General features: G+C 43.2%; 1 protein-coding gene across 6 annotated transcripts in view; it reads left to right on the forward strand.

Moving 5' to 3' along the window:
• Positions 1-23,300, forward strand: part of DYNC1I1 (dynein cytoplasmic 1 intermediate chain 1) — a 380,396-nt gene that overhangs the window by 93,347 nt on the left and 263,749 nt on the right. For all 6 annotated transcript variants that reach the window (XM_044946455.2, XM_044946458.2, XM_045166351.1 and 3 more), the window contains one exon: positions 1,127-1,242. In XM_044946455.2, coding sequence (XP_044802390.2) covers positions 1,127-1,242 — 116 coding nt within the window. The remainder of the gene's footprint in view (positions 1-1,126; positions 1,243-23,300) is intronic.

A 23,300-nucleotide genomic window follows, 5' to 3' on the forward strand; every position in this document is an offset into this window, starting at 1 on the left:
CTGTAATAATCCTAGTGCTAAGCGATGGCGATGTCTCCATTTTACAGATGAGGAAACTGAGGCATAGCGAGATTGGGTAGCTTATGCAGGCTCACGCACATAACTGCCAAGTGGTGGGATAGTCTGTGTGCTTAACCACCAGACTCGACTGCCCCCACGAGGAGATGTTTCCTGGTGACGCAGGAGGCACTTTGGATTTGAGGGGTAACTCAGAACTGACCGTTAAGAACCTCAGCTAGGAGTCTGACTTGGTGGCAACAGCACTGGACCGGGGCTCAGACCAGCGTCATTTTAGCCCCGGTTCTGCCATTTATGAGTCGCATATGTTTGGGCATGTCTCCTCCTGACTCTCACGTGCCTCATCCATAAAATGGAGATGGTGATAATATGCCCAGACATTTCGTAGAAGGGTCGTGAAGGCAGCTGACATAATGTATGTGAAAGACATCTGAAGACACTTGGCGTGCTCCACAAATATTCAGAAAGGATTTGTCCCATGCTCACAGCTCATTTGGCAATTCTGAACTAAAACTGGATCATTCTCAGCCCAGTGCCCTGTTCACTCTTCTGTGGCGTGTCAGCGTGCCTTCGAACAAATCCACGCACTGCTCTGTATTAGCTCCTTTTCTGGAGAAATGGGAGATGTTATGCTCCCCCTTGGAATATCATCCTCTCATTACTATTGTAGAGAATATTTTCTCCACACAGCAGTCCTCTCTTTTCCCTTCAGATTTGAGAAGTGTTAGTTTTCTTTTGTTCCTCTTGCCTGAGAGACTAGAACACTGTATTACAAATGAAAACTTCCTTTAACCGAGAAAAATCAGATTTGCTCAGAGTGGAAGGAGGGCCTCGTTTGAACTGGAGAAGATCCAGTTTTGCAGATAGAAAAGCTGAGGGTCAGTCTGAGGGGGCAGTTAACATCACCCAGCAACACAGGGGCAAAGTGGCCAAAACCAACTGTCCAGACTTCCAGGCCAGGCCCGGTTCTACTTCATGACGCTGCTCCTTGCGCTGAGAAGTTGTGGATGTTTGGGGTTTATTTATTTTAGACATCTGTTTTATGCCTTATAGATCTTCTGCGAGGAATGCCTTCCATCTCTAAGTCTTTGTACTTCGTTACTTCCAGACGGAGACTGCATAAGCTGGGTGTGTCGAAGATCACCCAAGTGGATTTCCTGCCCAGGGAGGTAGTGTCCTACTCCAAGGAGACCCAGACTCCTCTGGCCACACATCAGTCTGAAGGTGAGTGACGTCTTTTGTTTACTTTCCATGTGATCTCTGGGGAAATGGCCAGAGAGCCCCATCCTTCTTGTTGATCTTGTGTCTTACCGTAAGACATCATCACAGGACACAAATATAATGACACGCCACAAGCTGAAGTCTCTTTGGGCTCTGGTTTTGGAAACGACGGAGAGGAAGCCCAGTGGTACTCCTCCAGGGGGATCGTGAACTTTCAGATGGGTCACTTAGGAAGGTCACACTTCGTCAACACTATGTGAGGCCAGGGAACATCTCCAAGGGAAAATGTAATAGAAACTTCTCTGAATTTTATTGGTAAGAGTGTGTGCACGTTAGACTCATTTACAGGTGTCAGCAAACTATAAACCCCACCCGCTCCTCGAGGTAAAGTGTTTGGGAATCCAGCGACACCCAGTTCCGTGTATGTAAACGACTGCTTTCTTGCTGTGTGGTCGAGTTGAGCGCTTATGACCCATGTGGCCTAAAGTCTTGACTGTAATCTGGCACTTTTCTGAAAAACTTTGCTGACCCATGACTTGCTTTGCCAATTCAGATGGCAGCACACTAAGAGTTTCTTACCACAATTTAAAGCCTATGGTGCAAGCTTCATGGAGGGGAACGGGAATTGAACTCCCTGCCTCCTTTGTGCATTCATCAAGTGGAAAAAGTACATGCAGATCCCAGTACATCATAAAAATACACTGATAAGAGAAGTTGAAGGTAATCAATGAAAATGCATCTTCGAAGTGAATAATGACACCAAAGCGAAATTGCTCCAAAGCAGAAGCAGGAGGTGTATACACTTAAAACAGGAGAAGTGGAGGTTGCGTTGATAGAGGATGCGATTGTTGTCATAGCTGAGCAAATTCTCTGTTGTTATTTTATTGTCTGGTGCAGCAGAGAGGATGTTAGCATTCTGAGTTCATTGTTGTTGTGTACTAAATACAAAAGCCATGAAAGTGAAAAATGATTTGCATTGCCTGCTTGGTTTACAGCATGTACCAATCCGTGAACTTTGGTTTGTGCAAGTTACAGAGCTTTTCAGTTTTGGTTTTCAAACCTATAACATTAATAGACAAGTGAAATCAGGTTCCTTGAAGCAGAGTGCTGCCCACACTACACGCCTTCTGAAAACCTGTCTTGGATAATGCCAGCTGGTGTGGTGAGGATTCTTTGGCTGAAGGGCCTCCATTTTTCAGGTGTGAGTATGAAATGCATTTTAGAAGCTAACAAGTAGCACCCTCTGGTGGTGAAATGTTAAATCAACTATTTCAACGGACCGAAGACCTGGACGTTAACGTGGCAGAAAATACGAAGTTGGGAAAGATTTTGGGAGTTCACCCAGTCTATCCCTGGGCCTCCAGGCAAATCGGCAAGATCATTAAAAACAACCTCACCACCCAACCAAAACATTTGTTTGAGTTAATTTGCTGCCAGAGGTATTTGCAGAACTGTAGCCTGAGGTATGTTTATTTAGCCCCAAATTTGACCCATAACATAAAGTTCTACAATTGACATTGGAGAAGGAATGAATTGTTTTTTGGAAATGTGTAGACTTTAGATATTGGAAGTGGTACAGAAATATTTACAAGGGAAGATAAATTAAGGATGAAAAGGCATCGACTCTAAACTTTTAAACTGGAACACATCAAAAGGAGGAGGCTGGGCTTTCCGTTTTATGACTGCAGGGAGGGCTTGGGACCCTTCATTATGCTGTGGTCCAAGCAGCAGGAAAGAAAGAATTTATTCCTCTGCTCTTGGCAGAAGTTCTTTCTGTTTTGTTAACAAGGCTCATAGAGGTTTTTTATGGTGATGGGCATTTCAGTGGTTCAAATTCCACAATGTAGATTTAAGCTCAAAGAGAGCCACTGTCCCTGTAGAAGTGAAGCAATCCCCAGCAAGTTTAGATGGGCAGAACTTTGGATTTGAGTTCAGCAATGGTCCACTCACCTCAGATGATTCTCTGGCTACCTGAGTGGTCCAGACCCTGGCTGACAGGGGTGCCCCACGACCCCCTTTCACCTGCAGTGTGAAGCGAGCCAACAGAGGCAGAATAGGAGGCTCTTCCACGTGGCTGGTTTGCGTTGGCTTCCAGTGTGGGAGTTTGGGCCATGGCACCGGTTTCATGGCGACTGCAGCCATTCAGGGTCAGGAAACAATGAACTACTGAGTTTTATGACCCAGTGAGGCTCTTGGATGGATAAAATACTTAAAGCTGTGGTGTCCATAAGATCCATTTTAGCTCGTTACTGCCCATGGTGTATGAAGGAATGCTGATTATTTTTTAAGTCGTTATGCGACTATGGAAAATTTAACAATATTTAAACCAGTGATCTCAGAGCGTTGATCTATTCTGCATCTAATGGAGTTCTCATGCATTCAGTTTTTGACGTGTTCTCATTTTACTCTTTAAAATGGAAGGGAAGGTACTGTGGACTTGCCCAGGCTTAAGCCTCTTTTCACCACTATGTACTATAATGAACATTCTCTTAATTTGTGATTGTAATGACCTGTTATGAGAAACAGTCCAGAGAATGATTTAAAGCAGAAAGATTTAGAAATGCTGTCTGCGTGAACACTGGTTTTTCAATACAAGTTTTGATCTTCCCTCCTTGCTTAGGGTCATTAGTTGCAGAGGAAGAAAGCTGCGAATAGGAAATAGTGATTTGGGGAGCAGGATATCTCTGTCCCCAAAACATTTTAGACACATGCTTTCTATTCCCGGGTAATAAGAAAGGGGGGGGGGAAATGGTTTCCTTCCAAACTACAGCTGCTTTGTGTTATTAATATTAACCCCTCCCTTGATTGTCCGTGAGGTATTGATGTTAGTTAGGATGCCAGTCTTCTGTGTCTTTACTACAGCGGGAAAAGTGACTGGCCCATCCTAGGCACCCGACAGACGCTTTGAATGACAAGGGTGAGACCAGACATCTCAGAAATGCCAAGTTCTGTAGTGACCCCCAGGAGAAGGAGAGCTTCTTAACTTGCTGGGAAAATGTAAGCCAATCTGGAGGGAGGAGGTGGAAACTTACATAAGCTGTTGATTGTTTGAAGAGTTCTTTAATCTTCCTTTTCTCTTTATCATATCTTATAAATGGGAACTTAGTGGCCCTGTATTAGCCACCTCCTCTCCCTTAATTTCCTTCTCATGCCTCCTTTCATATATCCAAGAAGACCAAACCGCTTGCATTTTCCAAGGCATCGTGTAGCCTCAGGCCTCCACACGGCCTGTGCATACCGTCTCTATGCCTTGAATGCCATCTTTCCTGTTGGCTTTCCTTTTGGACCACAAACAAGGGCCAGCTCTCTAGTAATTCTACTTCTGGTTGACATCTCTTCTTATACCTTGAGGACAGTCTGTCTTCCCCTTGTCAAGCCATTATTTAATTTATTTAAAAATATACTTTATTTTTACTTAAAGATCTTCCTTTTTGGTTTGATCTTCTTGAAGGCAAGGTGTATGTTCTTTTTTAAAAAATTTTTCATTGGAGTATAGTTGGTTTACAACGTGATGTTAGCTTGAGGTGTACAGCAGAGTAAATCAGTTATACATATACATATATCCACTCTTTTTTAGATTCGTTTCTCATGTAGAATACAAAGTTTTGAGTAGAGTTTCCTGTGGTATACAGTAGGTCCTTATTGGTTGTCTAGTTTGTATATATTAGTAGTAGAAGTAGTCAATCCCAAACTTCTAGTTTATCCCTCAGCTCCCTTAACTTGGGTAACCATCAGTTTATTCTTTACATCTGTTTCTTTATTTCTGTTTTGTAGATAACTTCATTTGTACCTTTTTTTTTGAAGATTCCACATATAAGCAGTATCGTATGATGTCTGTCTTTATCTGACTGATTTTATTTAGTGTGGGCATCTCTAGGTCTGTTGATGTTGCTGCAAATGGCATTATTTTGTTCTTTTTATGGCTGAGTGATATTCTATTATATGTATGTGCCACATCTTCTTTATCCAATCCTCTGTTGATGGACATTTAGAAGGTGTGTGTTCTTTACCTCCATGCCAGTACAGAGCTTGGCACAAAGGGCTCAACAGATATCAGTGGAAGAAACGAAGGATGAGATAATTCTAGAGGAATAAGAAAGAAGGGAAAACGCTCATTGTATTTTGGGGAGATTGGCGTATGATGCATGCGTTAAGGCTGCACCGGTTTTGGGGGGTTTATTAGGAACAGTCACGAGAGTACAATTGTGCAAGGAGGGGAGTTCAGTGTTCCTGTTTCCACCAGGCTTCTATTTCATTCCCCAGGCTGGTGTAGGCATTACTGCTGGAAGCATGACATAGTTGTGAGACCTGAAGACCACCGAGGCCGCCCGTCTTGGCCCAGGATAGAGCAGAGCAGTCGTCAAGGTTTTACTCTGCAGAGATGCTGTTTAAAGTACTTTGAACTTGGAATGGGTGTGTAGGAAGGTGGCTGAGGAAGGCTTTTGTTTCATCTTCGTACTTTGAAAAAGTATATTTTCTTGGCTGTTTGAGGGTAATTTCTAACTTGGCTTCCCATCCTCTCTGGCATATACTCAATACAGATGCTTCAAGTATGGAGATATTTTCCCAGGATAAACTAGTCCAGCACTGCGCAATAAAAACATAATGAACCATTATGCATTTTAATAATGTTTTGTTTAACCTAGTATGTTAAAAAATTATTCTAACATGTAATCAATATAAAAATTATCAGTGAGATATTATACATTCTTTTTTATATTAAATCTTCAGAATCTGGTTTGTATTTGACAGCATATCCCAATTCAAACACTAACTTTTCCTTGGAAGTACTTGAACTGTAATAAAGCTTTCATAAAATTTACAGTTGAAAAAGTAGATTCCTATGCCACTGTTGTTCCAAACACATTTGGAAGCTGTTTAATAATGGGATCAAATGTTTAAAGTTAAATTATAAAATGCTGTTTTTCAGTTGCTTTAACCATACCTCACTGCTCAGTAGCCGCAGGGGGCTAGTGGCTCCTGAACTGCACAGCTCAGGCCTCCCGTGGTCCATCATGGGGCAGGTCGGGCTCTGAAACCCGCAGCCAGCCTGATCTCCGCTTCACTGTGGCCAGGCAGAGGGGCTGGGGTGAAGAGACCTCCCTGACTTGCAGAGAACTCCTCCAGGTTCATGATGACTTTGTAGATGCTCCTCCTTTTTGTGAGTTCAGCTATATCCAAGAAAATGTTAGCTGACTGGACAGGATCGAGGTTGTACTCGCAGCAGGCTAAGTCCTCAAGTAAGCCTCATCCTGTGATATTAGAGGCAGTTGTAGGAACCCCTCTGGGTTCTCCCTTCCTGGTCCGTAGTTTGTTGTTCAGTCGCTAAGTCATGTCCAACTCTGTGACCCCAGCACAGCCAGGACTGCAGCACGCCAGGCTTCCCTGTCCTTCACCATCTCTTGGAGTTTGCTCAACATCAGGTGCAGTGAGTCGGTGATGCCATCCGACCATTTCATTTTCTGCTGCCCCCTTCTCCTCCTGCCCTCAATCTTTCCCAGCTTCAGGGTCTTTTCCAGTGAGTTGGCTCTTCGCATCAGGTGGCCCAAGTATTGGAGCTTCAGCTTCAGCATCAGTCCTTTGAATGACTATTCAGGACTGATTTCCTTTAGGATGGACTGGTTGGATCTCCTTGCAGTCCAAGGGACTCTCAAAAGTCTTCTCCAGCAACACAGTTCAAAAGTATCAGTTCTTTAGTGCTCAGCCTTCTTTATGGTCCAGTCTCACATCTGTACATGACTACTGGATAAGCCATAGCTTTGACTGTCTGGACCTTTGTCAACAAAGTGATGTCTCTGCTTTTCAATACACTGACTAGGTTTGTCATTATTTTCTTCCAAGGATCAAGCATCTTTTAAATTTCATGGCTGCAGTCACCATCCACAGTGATTTTGAAGCCCAAGAAAATAAAATCTGCCATTGTTTCCATTTTTTCTCCATCTGTTTGCCATGAAGTGATGGGACCGGATGCCATGATCTTTGTATTTTTTGAATGTTGAGTTTTAAGCCAGCCTTTTCACCCTCCTCTTTCACCTTCATTGAGAGGCTCTTTAGTTCCCCTTGGCTTTCTGCCATAAAGGTGGTGTCATCTGCATATCTGAAGTCATTGGTATTTGTCCTGTAAGTCTTTATTCCAGCTTGAGCTTCACCCAGCCCGGCATTTAGTATGATGTACTCTGCATATAAGTTACACAAGCAGGGTGACAATATACAGCTTTGTCACACTCCTTTCCCAGTTTGGAACCAGTCTGTTGTTCCATGTCTGGTTCTAACTATTGCTTCTTTACCTGTATACAGTTTTCTCAGGAGTCAGGTAACTTGGTCTGGTATTCCCATTTCTTTAAGAATTTTCCACAGTTTGTTGTGATCCACGCAGTCAGTAATTTAGAGTCAAGGATATTCAGTCCTGTACCCTGTCTTCATGTTGCCCAAAGGACTGCTGAAGACCACGTATGACCTCCTTGTTAGTTATCTACACTTCTGCTGCCCCCTGTCCTTCTTCATGAAGTAATGAGAGATCAGAATTAAGATTTGTGTTCTTCCCACTGTAGAGCACAGGTAACCCTGCTCAATGTTATGTGGCAGCCTGGATGGGAGGGGAGTTTGGGGGAGAATGGACACATGTGTATGTATGGCTGAGTCCCTTTGCTGTTCACCCAACACAACTATCACAACATTGTTAATTGACTATACTTCAATACAAAATTAAAAGTTAAAAATAAATAAATGAATTTTTTAAAAAAAAGATTTGAGTTCTAAACTTCAGTGTTGAATTCTAAGTCCTCCTACAAGTTGGTGGTCCCAAGAACATAACTCTTTGATACAAAGTTGACAAGTAAAGACATCTTCCAAAGAATCTAAGTGGAAATACTGATTTGGAACCTAAAGTTTGAAATGGGACAGTTCTTATTTCCTAATTGAAGCCAGTCCTGAAACACCTGGAGGTGGCTTGGGAGAAGACAGGATATGGTGTCATAACCTTGGCTTCCAACTGGATCCCAGTTTCCTGGACCTTAACATGCCATTTCTGAACTTACTGTTTAAAGAAGCATGACAAGCCATGGTGGCATCTGGATGCAAATTAAAACTCGCTAGCGAAGGTGACAGGCGCTCATCTTATTTTTAGCTTCTGTTTTTTAGATGAGAACCGACACTCTTCCAGGGAGATGTGACATCTGCCACGTTTTGCTTCCTTAAAATATGCCTGCTCTTTCTCTTTCGACACTTGGTTGAAGTGTTAGTCCTCTCTCAGAAGAAGCTGTAGAGGCTCCAAGCCCAGTGCTAACAAGATTAGCAACAGAAAGATTCTCTCTTGGGATATTAGTTTTCTTTAGCAATGTTAATCTCATATCTGCTTGGCATAACTCTTGAAAGACAAAAAAAAGAAAGGAGGGGGGAGGAAGTGCTATCTAAGGAGCACAGATATCTCAGACGATACTTTTTAGGTATTATTTTTATCAAATAGACACATTTTTCTAGTTAAAATTGTTTTTCCTATCTCCCAACCACCTTTCCATCTATTGGTCAGGAAAGCATTCATGATTTATTTGGTTTCTATTAGACACTAAAATAGACATTGGATTGGCTTAGTTGCCAGTCAGTCTTGATACTCCAAAGGAGAAACCTCATGCTAAAAGGTAATTTATTTTTAAAAAGCACCTAGTGAGAGCCCCAGAGATGGTACACAGTCAAATAACAGTCGAATGAGCTCATTTATTCAGAATATTCCTCCCATTGCAACATAGAAGGGCACCAAATAACAACTAAAAATGAAATCAGAAATGTAATAAAAAGACTAAATGCAGAGCAAGACTTGGTGCCAGTGGGCACTGTCTTATTTACTATACCTCTGATGGAGGAGAGATGGTTGGATGACTCAATGGACATGAATTTGAGCAAACTCCAGTAGATGGTCAAGGACAGGGAAAGAAGTGCTACAGTCCATGGCGTCACAGAGAGTGGGACGTGACTTAGTGACTGAACAACGACAACAACTATAATCTACAGAGAGGGGAGAGTCAATGTGCAAAAGAGCCCTAGGACATCCTGGGAACTTATATATATGATTGTATTTTGGCCACAGTGCTGTACTAAAAAACAAACTGTTGTTTTAAAAGAATGATGTGTATATTGGCTGCACCAGGTCTTCGTTGTGTGTGGACCTTCCCTGGTTGCGGAGGGTGGGCTTCTTATTGCGGTGGCCTCTCTTGTTGTGGAGAACAGGCTCGAGGTACCTGGGCTTCAGTAGTTGTAGGACACAGGCTTAAGTTGCCCAAAGCATGTGAAATCTTCCCGGACCAGGGATCAAACCCGTATCCCCTGCATTGGTAGGTGGATTCTTATCCACTGACCCACCAGGGAAGTCTCAAATTGTTGTATTTTAGAAAGATAGTTTGAGAATTTTATTTAAGCGTGGGTGAATTACTTTTAGACTATCAAGAGTTAATGTGCTTTGTAGATGCATGGCATTCAGAAGTAAAATATTTTGCATAAAATAAAAACATTGTCCTTTTAAAGTTGTGATGGCTCCATCCATTTAGTTTTTCATAAAACTGAAGGTATCTTCAGAGCAGGAAGATAAGAAGCTTAACTAAAGCTAAGGACCTAGAAGCTCAAATTAACATGAAAGCAGCTGTGAGATTTTTTTTCCCCTGACTCCAAGACTTACATGTTCAGGTAGATTTTCTAAGCACATTTAACTAATATCTAAATTATAGACCTAATATCAAGTTAACATGTCATCATAGATCACTAATTGCTTCCCCCAAGTCCATTTACAAATCCAATTTTGTTGATCTCCAAGGCATCCCTTCTCAGAGGTTCTCATGAACCTGGTTACGGACACATCAGTTCTGTGTATCACTGATGCCTGCACAGTGCCTAATATTTGGTGTGGGAATGAATGGATGACCTCACTTAGCTCATAGAGTAACCCCAACTGTTTGCCTTATGAGCTGGATGATGGAAGAAATAAAAGAGACGTAGGTCTAAGGGTATGAGATGGGAGGAGGTGCCCCAGAATTTATAGTTTCAAATGCAAAATAACTGCGGTTAATTTAAGCAGAAGAACTATACAAAAAAGATCTTCATGACCCAGATAACCACGATGGTGTGATCATTGACCTAGAGCCAGACATCCTGGAATGTGAAGTCAAGTGGGCCTTAGAAAGCATCACTCTGAACAAAGCTAGTGGAGGTGATGGAATTCCAGTTGAGCTTATTTCAAATCATAAAAGACAATGCTGCGAAAGTGCTGCACTCAATATGCCAGCAAATTTGGAAAACTCAGCAGTGGCCACAGGACTGGAAAAGGTCAGTTTTCATTCCAATCCCAAAGAAAGGCAGTACCAAAGAATGTTCAAACTACTGCACAATTGCACTCACCTCCCACGCTAGTAAAGTAATGCTAAAAATTCTCCAAGCCAGGCTTCAGCAATACATGAACTGTGAACTTACAGATGTTCAAGCTGAATTTAGAAAAGGCAGAGGAACCAGATATCAAATTGCCAGTATCCACTGGATCATTGAAAAGGCAAGAGAATTCCATAATAACTTCTGCTTTATTGACTATGCCAAAGCCTTTGACTGTGTGGATCACAACAAACTGTGGAAAATTCTGAAAGAGATGGGAATACCAGACCACCTTACCTGCCTCCTGAGAAATGTGTATGCAGGTCAAGAAGCAACAGTTAGAACTGGACATGGAATAACAGACCGGTCCCAAATCAGGAAAGGAATACGTCAAAGCTGTATATTGTCACCCTGCTTATTTAACTTATATGCAGAGTACATCATGTACTCTGCCGGGCTGGATAAAGCACAAGCTGGAATCAAGACTGCTGGGAGAAATATCAATAACCTCAGATATGCAGATGACACCACCGTTTTGGCAGAAAGTGAAGAAGAACTAAAGAGCCTTTGATGAAAGTGAAAGAGGACAGTGAAAAAATTGGCGTAAAACTCAACATTGGGAAAACAAAGATCATGGCATCCGGTCCCATCACTTCATGGCAAATAGATGGGGAAACAATGGAAACAGTGATAGACTTTATTTTTTTGGACTCCGAAATCACTGAAGATGGTGGCTGCAGCCATGAAATTAAAAGACACTTGCTCCTTGGAAGAAAAGCTATGACCAACCTAGACAGCATATTAAAAAGCAGAAACGTTAACTTTGCCAACAAAGGTCCATCTAGTCAAAGCTATGGTTTTTCCAGTAGTCACGTATGGATGTGAGAGTTGGACTGTAATGAAAGCTGAGCACTGAAGAATTGATGCTTTTGAACTGTGGTGTTGGAGAAGACTCTTGAGAGTCCCTTAGACTGCAAGGAGATCCAACTAGTCCATCCTAAAGGAGATCAGTCCTGAATATTCATTGGAATGACTGATGTTGGAGCTGAAACTCTAATACTTTGGCCACCTAATGCAAAAAGCTGACTCATTTGAAAAGACCTGATGCTGGGAAAGATTGAAGGCAGGAGGAGAAGGGGCAACAGAGAATGAGATGGCTGGATGGCATCACCGACTCGATGGACATGAGTTTGAGTAGGCTCTGGTAGTTGCTGATGGACAGGGAAGCCTGGCATGCTGCTGTCCATGGGGTTGCAAAGAGTCAGACACAACTGAGCGAATGAACTGAGCTGAATTTAAGCAGGAAAGAGTTTGAGTAGAAGGATAATATGTAAGTCACATACTCAACATGATGATTGAAAAGACAGACTCAGAAGTCAGGCTGAGAAGCTAATTGTCAAGAAGATAGCCAAAACTTAAAGTATAAAATATTTTCAATAAGTCTACCACCAGCGAACCTAGGAGAAGCATGCCAGGTAAGGGGAAAAATCCAGAATAAGCAGTTAGTCTAGTGAAAGCAAGTTGATTCCCCACTACACCACAGAAAAATGTGATCAGCCTGTCTGGTTCTTCTTATGAGATATGGTTCAACATTGGGAATTTTGATTGATCTCTGGTTGGGCAGTAGCCAAGGCATCTTGAGTTAGGGCAACTGTGCCCTTGTATAGCCTTGATGTACATACTTATAGCTATAGATACTTTATAAGTCCACTGAGCAAGTCCTTGTGCAGGTGGACACAGAATAACCGGTGTTTAGAAATAGAATATATCAACTATTCAACCTTAGAAGCCTCCTTCACAGTGCATAACTTTAAAAATAATTTGATTAAAGTATAGTTGACTTGCAATGATGTATCAGGTGTACAGCAAAGTGAGTTTTTTATATACGTATATCCACTGTTTTTAGATTTCTTTCCCCATATAGGCCATTACAGAGTATGGAGCAGTGTTCCCTGTGCTATATGGTAGATCCTTATTGGTTACACAGTGCATTTTGTATATACACATACAACTTTTTTACAAAAATATATGTATTTATTTGGCTGTGTTGGGTTTTAGGTGCAGCATGTGAGATGTTTGTTGCAGCCCACGGGCTTCCCTAGTTACGGCGCACAGGCTTCTCTCTAGTTGTGTGTGTGTTTACTTGCCCCGTGGCATGTGGGATCTTAGTTCCCAGCCTGGGGATCGAACCTGCATCCCCTGCATTGGAAGGTGGACTCCTAAGCACTAGACCACAGGAAAATCCCCCCAGTGGGTAACTTTGATTGTACATAAATATTCCGTCACTCTGGGTATATGTTGAAAGGTCCCGTCGTGTACCTCTTTCTTAATCTTTTGCATTTGTATCCTCTAATTGTGACCTGTCAGTTACTGCTCACGGATTAGTTTTGGATAGAGCCCTTTCTCAAACAATCTATTCTTGCAACTAAAGTGGGCAACAAGATACACGGATCAAAATTCTTTTCCAGGTGAAATTGTAGAGGTTCTTCCTCTGCACTAAACGTCAGGCCTCCACCTAAACGGAGGTGTACTGTCAGCAGTCCACATCTGGCTTTTGCCAGCCTATCACCTAGAAGTTTCCAGAGTCCAGACTCAAAGGTTTTCAGCGAGTCACAGGCCGTTTCTCATTAGGCCGGGAGAGGAGTGAGAGAGCCGCAGGAGTAATGGCATGACAGGGTGGGCAGCTGGCTCACGGAGACTGCTTCTGCAGCTCAGTCTAGAGCACCTGCTGATGAGCTGACGGTGGACCACCTGACTTTACGGCCAGATGGACTAGACCACACTCCAGTTCATAATGCCTTGTCTATTTTCCACAGTCACCTGGTGTCTCTACTTGGGTCCACTTGTTGGGAACACAAATGCCTATCCCTCAAAAGGATAGTATTAACAACATAATGCAGAGCCTCTACTGGAGCTCTAAGATCTAGGCATCTGTTTTGTGATTCCCTTTCGGAGCTCTTTGTCTGCTTTTCCACAGACACGTTGGGCATCATTGGAAATTTTGTTTCACAAAATTTCTAGGTATATAGCCATTAAAAGTAGAAGCCTTTTGAGGCACCTGGTAAATGGGTTGAATAAAGTGCATGCAAATTTTGGATACGTTGCCTGCAAAGGCCAAAATGGCCCACCAAGCATGACAACTGTTCGTATTAGAGAAGGAAGATATTTGCCATAAGCAGTGGCGCTTTTGACCACTAGGCTCGTAGAAACGTTCCTGAAGTAGCAGGTCTCTATATTTTCAAATCTTTTGCTCCCATCCTTTAGCCTGCTTTGCATGAGTGCTTAGTCGCTTCACTTGTGTCTGACTTTTTCCAACCCTCTGGATTGTAGCCTGCCAGGTTCTTTTGTCCATGGGATTCTCCAGGCAAGGATACTGGCATGCGTAGTCGTGCCCTCCTCCAGGGGATCTTCTCAACCCAGGGATCCAAGCTTTGTCTCCTGCAACTCCTGCATTGCAGGTGGATTCTTTACTGCTGAGCCACCAGGGAAGCCCATCATCTAGCCTACTTGTGTCTTATCCAAGTATTGAAAGTACCAATCCAGCTTACTCTCCAGGTCCTGCGAGCATGATGCCTTGTGTTGATTGAGATTATCAAGGTCTGTAGATAAAGCCAGCTTTCTGGTTTAGGAAAATAACGATGTAATAAGATATAAGAAGATGACGATGCAAAGAGAAAGTGGGTCTTCTTTGGCTGTCAAGAAAAGGCTTGGTATAGAGTGTGGCTTGAAGGGGGTACTTCCAGACATCTGTGTTCTCTGCTATATTCAGTTTTTCATTATTTCCTGATCAGTACTGCCACTTTCATGTAAGTGACTTGGTAAGGCTCGAAATTCAATGGGCTTTCTCCAGGCACCCACAGGATTTTACATTTGTGTTGCATTTTGGCAGACATTTATGTAGAAAATTATCACAACCAGAGAAATCCCCCAGGTCTATGCCTTGAGCTAAAATATAGAGATCTAAGCCTGTCATCTAGTCTTTAAGCCCTCCAGTCTCATTAGAAGCAGCCACCTCACCCTAGCATCCTTAAATTCTTCATGCTGTTCACACTCTTCAATTTCAATGACAGTTTGATCCCTTAAATCCTTCTTTTCAAGGGACACTTCATTAAAGGTCACCACAGAAAAAAAATTATCTAGTTATTTGTTATAGCTAACAGATTCCCATTCCTGAACTCTGAATTTTCATATTTTTTTAGCCCCTATGAGGACAAATAACCAGTACCAGTTTCCTGAGTGACTATCTTCTGATACAAATTTCTGACCTGTCTGGGTCCATGGTTGCCAACAATAGAAAGTAACTCGGGTTAACTGAAACAGAAAAGGGGTTTCTTGGAGAGATGCGAGGCACTTGATAGAATGGGTTTTAACAGGTAGAAAATTAGGTCAGAAACAGGAACAGGGAAGCCCTAACCCCTAGTGTGACTATATGTGAAAATACTGCTTTAAGGAGGTAATGACCAACCTAGACAGCATATTGAAAAGCAGAAACATTACTTTGCCAACAAAGGTCCATCTAGTCAAGGCTATGGTTTTTCCAGTGGTCATGTATGGATGTGAGAGTTGGACTGTGAAGAAAGCTGAGCACCAAAGAATTGATGCTTTTGAACTGTGGTGTTGGAGAAGACTCTTGAGAGTCCCTTGGACTGCAAGGACATCCAACCAGTCCATTCTGAAGGAGATCAGCCCTGGGATTTCTTTGGAAGGACTGATGCTAAAGCTGAAATTCCAGTACTTTGGCCACCTCATGTGAAGAGTTGACTCATTGGAAAAGACTCTGATGTTGGGAGGGATTGGGGGCAGGAGGAGAAAGGGGCGACAGAGGATGAGATGGCTGGAGGGCATCACTGACTCGATGGATGTGAGTTTGAGTGAACTCCAGGAGATGGTGATGGACAGGGAGGCCTGGCATGCTGCGATTCATGGGGTTGCAAAGAGTCGGACACGACTGAGCAACTGAACTGAACTGAACTGAGGGGGGCTTCCCTGATAGCTCAGCTGGTAAAGAATCTGCCTGCAATGCAAGAAACCTGGGTTCGGTCCCTGGGTTAGGAAGATCCCCTGGAAAAGGGAAAGGCTACCCATTCCAGTATTCTGGCCTGGGTTGCAAAGAGTCAGACACGACTGAATGACTTTCACTTAAGGCTATATGGAGCTTCCCTTGTGGCTCAGACGGTAAAGAATCTGCAGTGCAGCAGACCCGAGTTTGATCCCTGGGTCAAGAAGATCCCCTGGAGAAGGACATGGCTACTCACTCCAGTGTTCTTGCCTGGAGAATCCCATGGACAGAGGAGCCTGGTGGGGCTACAGTCCATGGGGTCACAAAGAGTTGGACACGACTGGATGACTGACACTAACAAGGCTAAATGAGGGGCCATCAGGGTAAGAATCCTAATTTTATAGGATTGGGGCCTTATAATTGGAGGAAGGGAAGGAGGGAGATCCATTTCTTTCTTTCTGTCCATGTGTATGCACCAAGGAAGGCCATGTGAGGACACGGGAAGGAGGCTTCTGCAAGCCAGGAAGAGGGCTCTCATGAGAAACTCAACTGTCTAGTAACTTGTTCTTGGACTTCCCAGTCTCTAGAACTGTGAGAAAATACATCTCTGTAGTTTATGGCATCTTGCCGCGGCAGCCGTAGCCGACCATGACAGTGGCGTACAAGCAAGGTGATGCCACTGAACTTGGTCAGCTCGATAAGGTGACATGGACCTCCTGGGCTTCCTGTCATTGAGCACTCGCTGTTATGCTCAGGGTTTTAACCCCTATTGTTAACTCCTGCCTTGAAAACTTCTACTTCTTCCTGCACCTTGATGGTGCTCCCTTGAGATTTATTTATTTATTAAATTTATTTGTTTGGTTGCAGTGGGTCTTCGTTGCTGCACACGGGTTTTCTCTAGTTGTGGCGAGCGGGGGCTCCTCTCTGGCTGCAGTGCATGGGCTTCTCATTGCTGTGGCTTCTCTTGGTGCAGAGCACAGATTCGAGGGTCTGCGGGCTCAGTAGCTGTGGTTCACAGGCTTAGTTGCCCTGCAGCATGTGGAATTTTCCCGGATCAGTAGTTGAATCCATGTCCCCTGCGTGGACAGGCAGATTCTTAACCACTGGACCTCCAGGGAAGTCCAATGCTCTGCCTTCTATTCAACTGCTGGCCTGGAAGTCCATCTCCAGCCCAAGCTATGGGCTTTATCCACCGCAGCAGACCCGGGGCAGACTGCTCTACACTGAGTGTCCGTGCCTCAGATGGTCTGATGGAGGCTTGGGAGCGCTCACTGGTCCTCCTCTCCGTTTTTGCCAGCCACGCTCAGTGAGGCCGGTTGTTGCTCTGTGGTGAAGAAGACCTGTTGCGTATTGGTCTCCTAGATTCCCACATAAAGAATGTGGTTCAAAGGTTCCTGTGCTCACCTGCCTTCTTGGTTTAATACTCTGTCCCTCCTAATTCTTTTCCTCCAAAGTAGAAATCCAGATATATCTGAAAACTTTTCTCCTCTTCTCCCTAAATGTTCCTTTTTCTTGCCGTTTACCTAAACCCCCACGTTTAACTTCCCTCATAGATTGGGGGGAAGGAGGAGTGATCTATACTTTTTTTTTTTATTCTAAATGGTAAGGAAAAGAAATTTGGAATGCCTTTTCTCCCTCAGTTAATCCTGACTCTCATCTAACTGTGGGGTTCCAAAATCCAGTTTTTTGAGGAGGGAGCTGAATGTTACCTTTTATTTTCATTCTTCTGCACCAAATTCTAAACTCTCTACTAGCAAATGAGTGCCTTAGGTAGACTGATTGAAGATTATTATGTTCAGAAGGAAAAATAGAAAAGTACATTAATACTTTTCAAATATATCTCTCACTGCTTATCAAAATGAAGAGGACATTGTTTCTGTTCATCACTCTTCTTTAAAATAATGCAAGGCACATATGTGATTTTTAAAAATTTAATTAATTTCTTTTCCCTATACCATGAGGCATGTGGGATCTTAGTTTTTTAAAATAATGCAAGTCATATATGTGATTTTAAATTTTTTAATTAATTAATTTCTTTTCCCCACACCATGAGGCATGTGGGATCTTAGTTCTCCAACTAGGGATTAAACCCATGCCCTGTTCAGTGGAAGCGTGGAGTCTTAACCATTGGACTGCCAGGGAAGTCCCTGTTTATCACTTCTGATCAATGATAGAGTCAAAAAATACCAGGATCAAAGAACACTGTGGCGCTTAAAGAACATTCAGTACTTAACAAGTCTTTTATTCCCTGGAGAAATACAACTGATACGTTGACTAAGTTAAGAAGTATATAAGGTTCCATTTCCAGCATGGCAACATGTGGAGCTCTGTGGATCTGCTTCACAGTAAAGTTAGTGAAAAAAATCATTAAACCCCCCCTCCAAAAAAAAAACAAGCTATTTAAAGTCTCTGGAAATGGTACCACGGGCATATAGCAAATGACAGCAATAACAACAAAAATACTTATTTTTTTAAAACTTATGAAAATTTGGTAAGAACAGGAAAGAGTCTGCAGTGTTTGAACCACAGTTCACTCTCTTCCTCCCTCTTCTCAGTTCATCTTGAAGCAAACCAGAGCTCAAGTGGGTGCAGAAGAGAACACAGAGCTCTCTTCTCCAGCTCCCAGTTGGAGGGCTACTGTCTTTTCCTCGGAGGTGCAGGACATTAGCATCTCTGTTTCTGCCCAGATACCTGTTACAGAGCCTAAGTTTCACGCAAGTGCAGGGGAGAGGTGGATATTCTCTTTAGCCCCATCCTGACTTGAAAGGTAAGGGGACAGCATGCTAAACATCCTGAGACCTATGTCACCCTCCCTCCAGCTCATGCGTGAAGCAGAGGTTCCATTCAGAGAAAGGCGAGCCACACAGAGCAGAGGCTATGGCAGGACCCCACTCTGCCAGGCACCTAGCTCCAAAAGTGGGGGTGTCGCTCGAAAGTATGCCCGTGTCCCCTCCCTCAGCTTCAGAGCCTCAGCCCAGAGAGTCTGCCCAGGGGAATAAGCGGGCCAAAAAACAGCTCAGAATCTCTTCCCAAAGAAGCTGACTTCATTTGCCACAGACTGTGGGATATTCAAACCTAAGGACTTTCTCAAAACAATAGAGGTTGTGGCTGAGGGAGTGCTCAGTCGCTTCAGTTGTGTCCGACTCTTTGTGACCCCCATGGACCTCTGTTCTTGAGATCCTCCAGGCAAGAATACTGGAGTGGATTGCCACACCCTCTCCAGCGGATCTTCCCAACCCAAGGATCGAACCTTTATCTAGGTGCATCCCCTGCCTTGCAGGTGGAATCTTTACCGCTGACCCACTAGACGTTGTGCTGTGAAACAAATCAGAGGCAACTGGTAGATGCCTGTGAGGTGTAAGCTAAGTCATGGCTGGCTAGTTCACTAGACAGAACCAGGGAAACAGAAGAAGAGCCTTCTTGGGGTCAGACAAACCTCAAAATGTGAACTCAAAGACTATTTCTTTAAAGGAGGCTGAGTTTCATTGGATCAGTCCTTGGAGAGTTTGTGCCCCAGGGCATTGTTGACAACAATAGAGCAATCAGCCAGCTATTAATGGAAGTTAATAGCTGGGTGTGTCAAGGACAGAGACAGTTAAAGTGACTGCAAAAGACGTGCTCTCCAGAGGTGACCGTCTACATGCCCAGGACTGCACCATCTGAGGAGCAGTATCAGAGCCTTTATACCATGAGGTGAGAGGAGAGAACGGACTTTGCCAAAATAACCCAGTCACTAAACAAATAAGCAAATGACAATAATCAACCCCTAGGGAAGGGAAAGGCGATCAACCAGATTCCAGAGTTGCTACCATGTATTATCTAAAATAGCCAGTTTCCAACAACAACAACAAGACAATTTGAGGCATACAAAGAAGCTGGGAAGTCTGATAGGGAGAAAAGCAGGCAGAAGAAACTGCCTTGTGAAAACAGATTAAAAACATCAGTATTTCATTAAGTGGAGAATATCAATAAAGAAGTCAGTCAGTCAGTCAGTTCAGTTGCTCAGTCGTGTCCGACTCTTTGCGACCCCATGAACCACAGCACGCCAGGCCTCCCTATCCATCACCAACTCCCGGAGTTCACTCAGACTCACATCCATTGAGTCAGTGATGCCATCCAGCCATTTCATCCTCTGTCGTCCCCGTTTCCTTTTAAGGAAAGAGACATGTATACATATAATTATGACTGATTCATGTTGATGTATGGCATAAACCATCATAACATTATAAAGCAATTATCTGCCCACCTCCCCCCTCCCCACACACAACTCCCCAAAAAAAGGCAAATGTAAATTCTGGTTTGGAAAGTACAAAAACTGAAAAGAAAGATTCATTAGAGGGCACAACAGCAAAAATGAAAAATTAGGAGGTCGTCAGAGAAATGTGAGATACCATTAGCTGACTCAGCATACATGCAATGAGAGTGATAGAAGGAGAGGTGAGAGAGCACGAGTAGAAAAAATATTCTAAGAAATAATTGTTGAAACATATGTAGATCTGTATAACAATAGCATTGAAAAGGGGAAAGGAATAGACCTATATAGGTGTAAAGTTCTATATTCCATTGAAATTGTTAGTATAAATCTGAAGCAGACTCTGATAAGATATATATGTTAAGCCCTTGCTGAGGGTGGGACACGATGAGCGACTTCACTTTCATGCATTGGAGAAGGAAGTGGCAACCCACTCCAGTGTTCTTGCCTGGAGAATCCCAGGGATGGGGAAGCCTGGTGGGCTGCCGTCTATGGGGTCTCACAGAGTCGGACACGACTGAAGCGACTTAGCAGCAGCAGCAGCAGCAGAGCAACCACTAAGGAAATCACTGAAAAAAAACAAATTTAGTGAGAAAGTTATTTAAAATTAAGATGTTCTATTTAAAAATGTCCACTTAATGTAAAAGAAAGCTATCAGTTCAGTTCAGTTCAGTCACTCAGTGGTGTCCGACTCTTTGTGACCCCACGAATTGCAGCACTCCAGGCCTCACTGTCCATCACCAACTCCCGGAGTTCACTGAGACTCATGTCCATCGAGTCGGTGATGCCATCCAGCCATCTCATCCTCTGTCGTCCCCTTCTCCTCTTGCCCCTAATCCCTTCCAGCATCAGAATCATTTCCAATGAGTCAACTCTTCGCATGAGGTGGCCAAAGTACTGGAGTTTCAGCTTCAGCATCCAGTCCTTCCAAAGAACACCCAGGGCTGATCTCCTTTAGAATGGACTGGTTGGGTCTCCTTGCAGTCCAAAGGACTCTCAAGAGTCTTCTCCAACACAGTTCAAAAGTATCAATTCTTTGGTGCTCCGCTTTCTTCACAGTCCAACTCTCACATCCATACATGACTACTGGAAAAACCATAGCCTTGACTAGATGGACCTTTGTTGGCAAAGTAATGTCTCTGCTTTCTAATATGCTATCTAGGTGGGTCATAACTTTCCTTCCAAGGAGTAAGCGTCTTTTAATTTCATGGCTGCAATCACCATCTTCAGTGATTTTGGAGCCCCCCAAAATAAAGTCTGACACTGTTTCCACTGTTTCCCCATCTATTTCCCATGAAGTGATGGGACCAGATGCCATGATCTTCGTTTTCTAAATGTTGAGCTTTAAGCCAACTTTTTCACTCTCGTCTTTCACTTTCATCAAGAGGCTTTTTAGTTCTTCTTCACTTTCTGCCATAAGGGTGGTGTCATTTGCATATCTGAGATTTTTGATATTTCTCCCGGCAATCTTGATTCCAGCTTGTGTTTCTTCCAGCCCAGTGTTTCTCATGATGTACTCTGCATATAAGTTAAATAAGCAGGGTGACAATATACAGCCTTGACGTATTCCTTTTCCTATTTGGAACCAGTCTGTTGTTCCATATCCAGTTCTAACTGTTGCTTCCTGACCTGCATATAGGTTTCTCAAGAGGCAGGTCAGGTGGTCTGGTATTCCCATCTCTTTCAGAATTTTTCAGTTTACTGTGATCCACACAGTCAAAGGCTTTGGCATAGTCAATAAAGCAGAAATAGATGTTTTTCTGGAACTCTCTTGCTTTTTCCATGATCCAGCGGATGTTGGCAATTTGATCTCTGGTTCCTCTGCCTTTTCTAAAACCAGCTTGAACATCTGGAAGTTCACGGTTCACGTATTGCTGAAGCCTGGCTTGGAGACTTTTGAGCATTACTTTACTAGCGTGTGAGATGAGTGCAATTGTGCGGTAGTTTGAGCATTCTTTGGCATTGCCTTTCTTTGGGATTGGAATGAAAACTGACCTTTTCCAGTCCTGTGGCCACTGCTGGGTTTTCGCTGGCATATTGAGTGCAGCACTTTCACAGCATCATCTTTCAGGATTTGAAATAGCTCAATGGGAATTCCATCACCTCCACTAGCTTTGTTCGTAGTGATGCTAAGGCCCACTTGACCTCACATCCAGGATGTCTGGCTCTACATGAGTGATCACACCATCATGATAGATTTATCTAAAAGTATGATTTTTGTTGTTGTGTAGTCGCTAAGTCATGTCTGAGTCTTTTGCAGCCCCATGGACTGTAATCCACCAGGCTCCTCTGTCCATGGAATCCTCCAGGCAAGAATACTGGAGTGGGTTGCCATGCCCTTCTCTGAGGGATCTTCCTGACCCAGGGATTGAACCCACATCTCCTGCCTTGACAGGCAGAGCCTTTTACCACTGAGCCACCAGGAAAGCCCATAAAAGGATAATAGATGAACAGAAAAAGACAGAAGACATACAGAAAACAAAACTGAAATGTCAGCTATAAATCCCACCATAGTATATTAGTGAGTGGTCAGGTGGGGATGGGTGTGGGCACTTTGATGAAACCACACCTGCCAGATACAAACCCACAGGGGTCCTGAACAGATGCAGATACTGGACAGCTATATGTGATAGCAGAGTGTAGTAGCAGTTCAGGCAAACAAATTATCATCAAAAGAGAGAATGTAATGGCTTACAAAGAGATGTCCCAGAGTGGACTATAACACCAGGAGAATAACATAGTTTGTAATAGAAAAAGGTTTTGGGAAAGTAGTGGGGGAAAAGATAGAGAAAAATCCTACCTAAGGTGGCAGAAAATATAGCATGTGAAAGTAACATAGTGTCAAGAACCTCTGAAGGGAAGTGATCAGTTCTTTTAAAATGACAGTATGAGGTTATCCAAAATATGTATTTTATCTTGAGAGTCAACTGAAATCTGTTGGTAGTGACTAACTGGATAGCTGTATTGAGAAGGATTCTAAGACTCCATTCTACCTCATCTCAGCTAAGGATGTCTTTCCTGAGCCTGAGATGAGAAGCAAGCATGCCTTTTGTTAGCTAAGTGAAAGTGAAAGTCGCTCAGTCGTGTCTGACTCTTTGCGACCCCATGAACTATACAGTCCATGGAATTCTCCAGGCCAGAATACTGTAGTGGGTGGCCTTTCCCTTCTCTAGGGGATCTTTCAAACCCAGGGATCAAACCCAGGTCTCCTGCATTGCAGGCAGATTCTTTACCAGCTGAGCCACAAGGGAAGTGGGGTTTAAATGATCCTAAGGAGTGTCAGGACTGGGGCAATGGGAATCTCAAAGTTGTTATTTATATTCTATTATATAAAGACTCCAGAATAACTCTCTTGAGTACTTTGTTATTTAAAGAAATTCTCTGATTTCCATTGTTTTCCTTTGCTGATTTTCTATAGTCTACAGTAACTAACATTAAAAGTCTTAAATGAAAAGGAGA

Source organism: Bubalus bubalis, chromosome 8 (genome assembly GCF_019923935.1).
Source record: "Bubalus bubalis isolate 160015118507 breed Murrah chromosome 8, NDDB_SH_1, whole genome shotgun sequence".
Taxonomy (NCBI): Eukaryota; Metazoa; Chordata; class Mammalia; order Artiodactyla; family Bovidae; genus Bubalus; species Bubalus bubalis.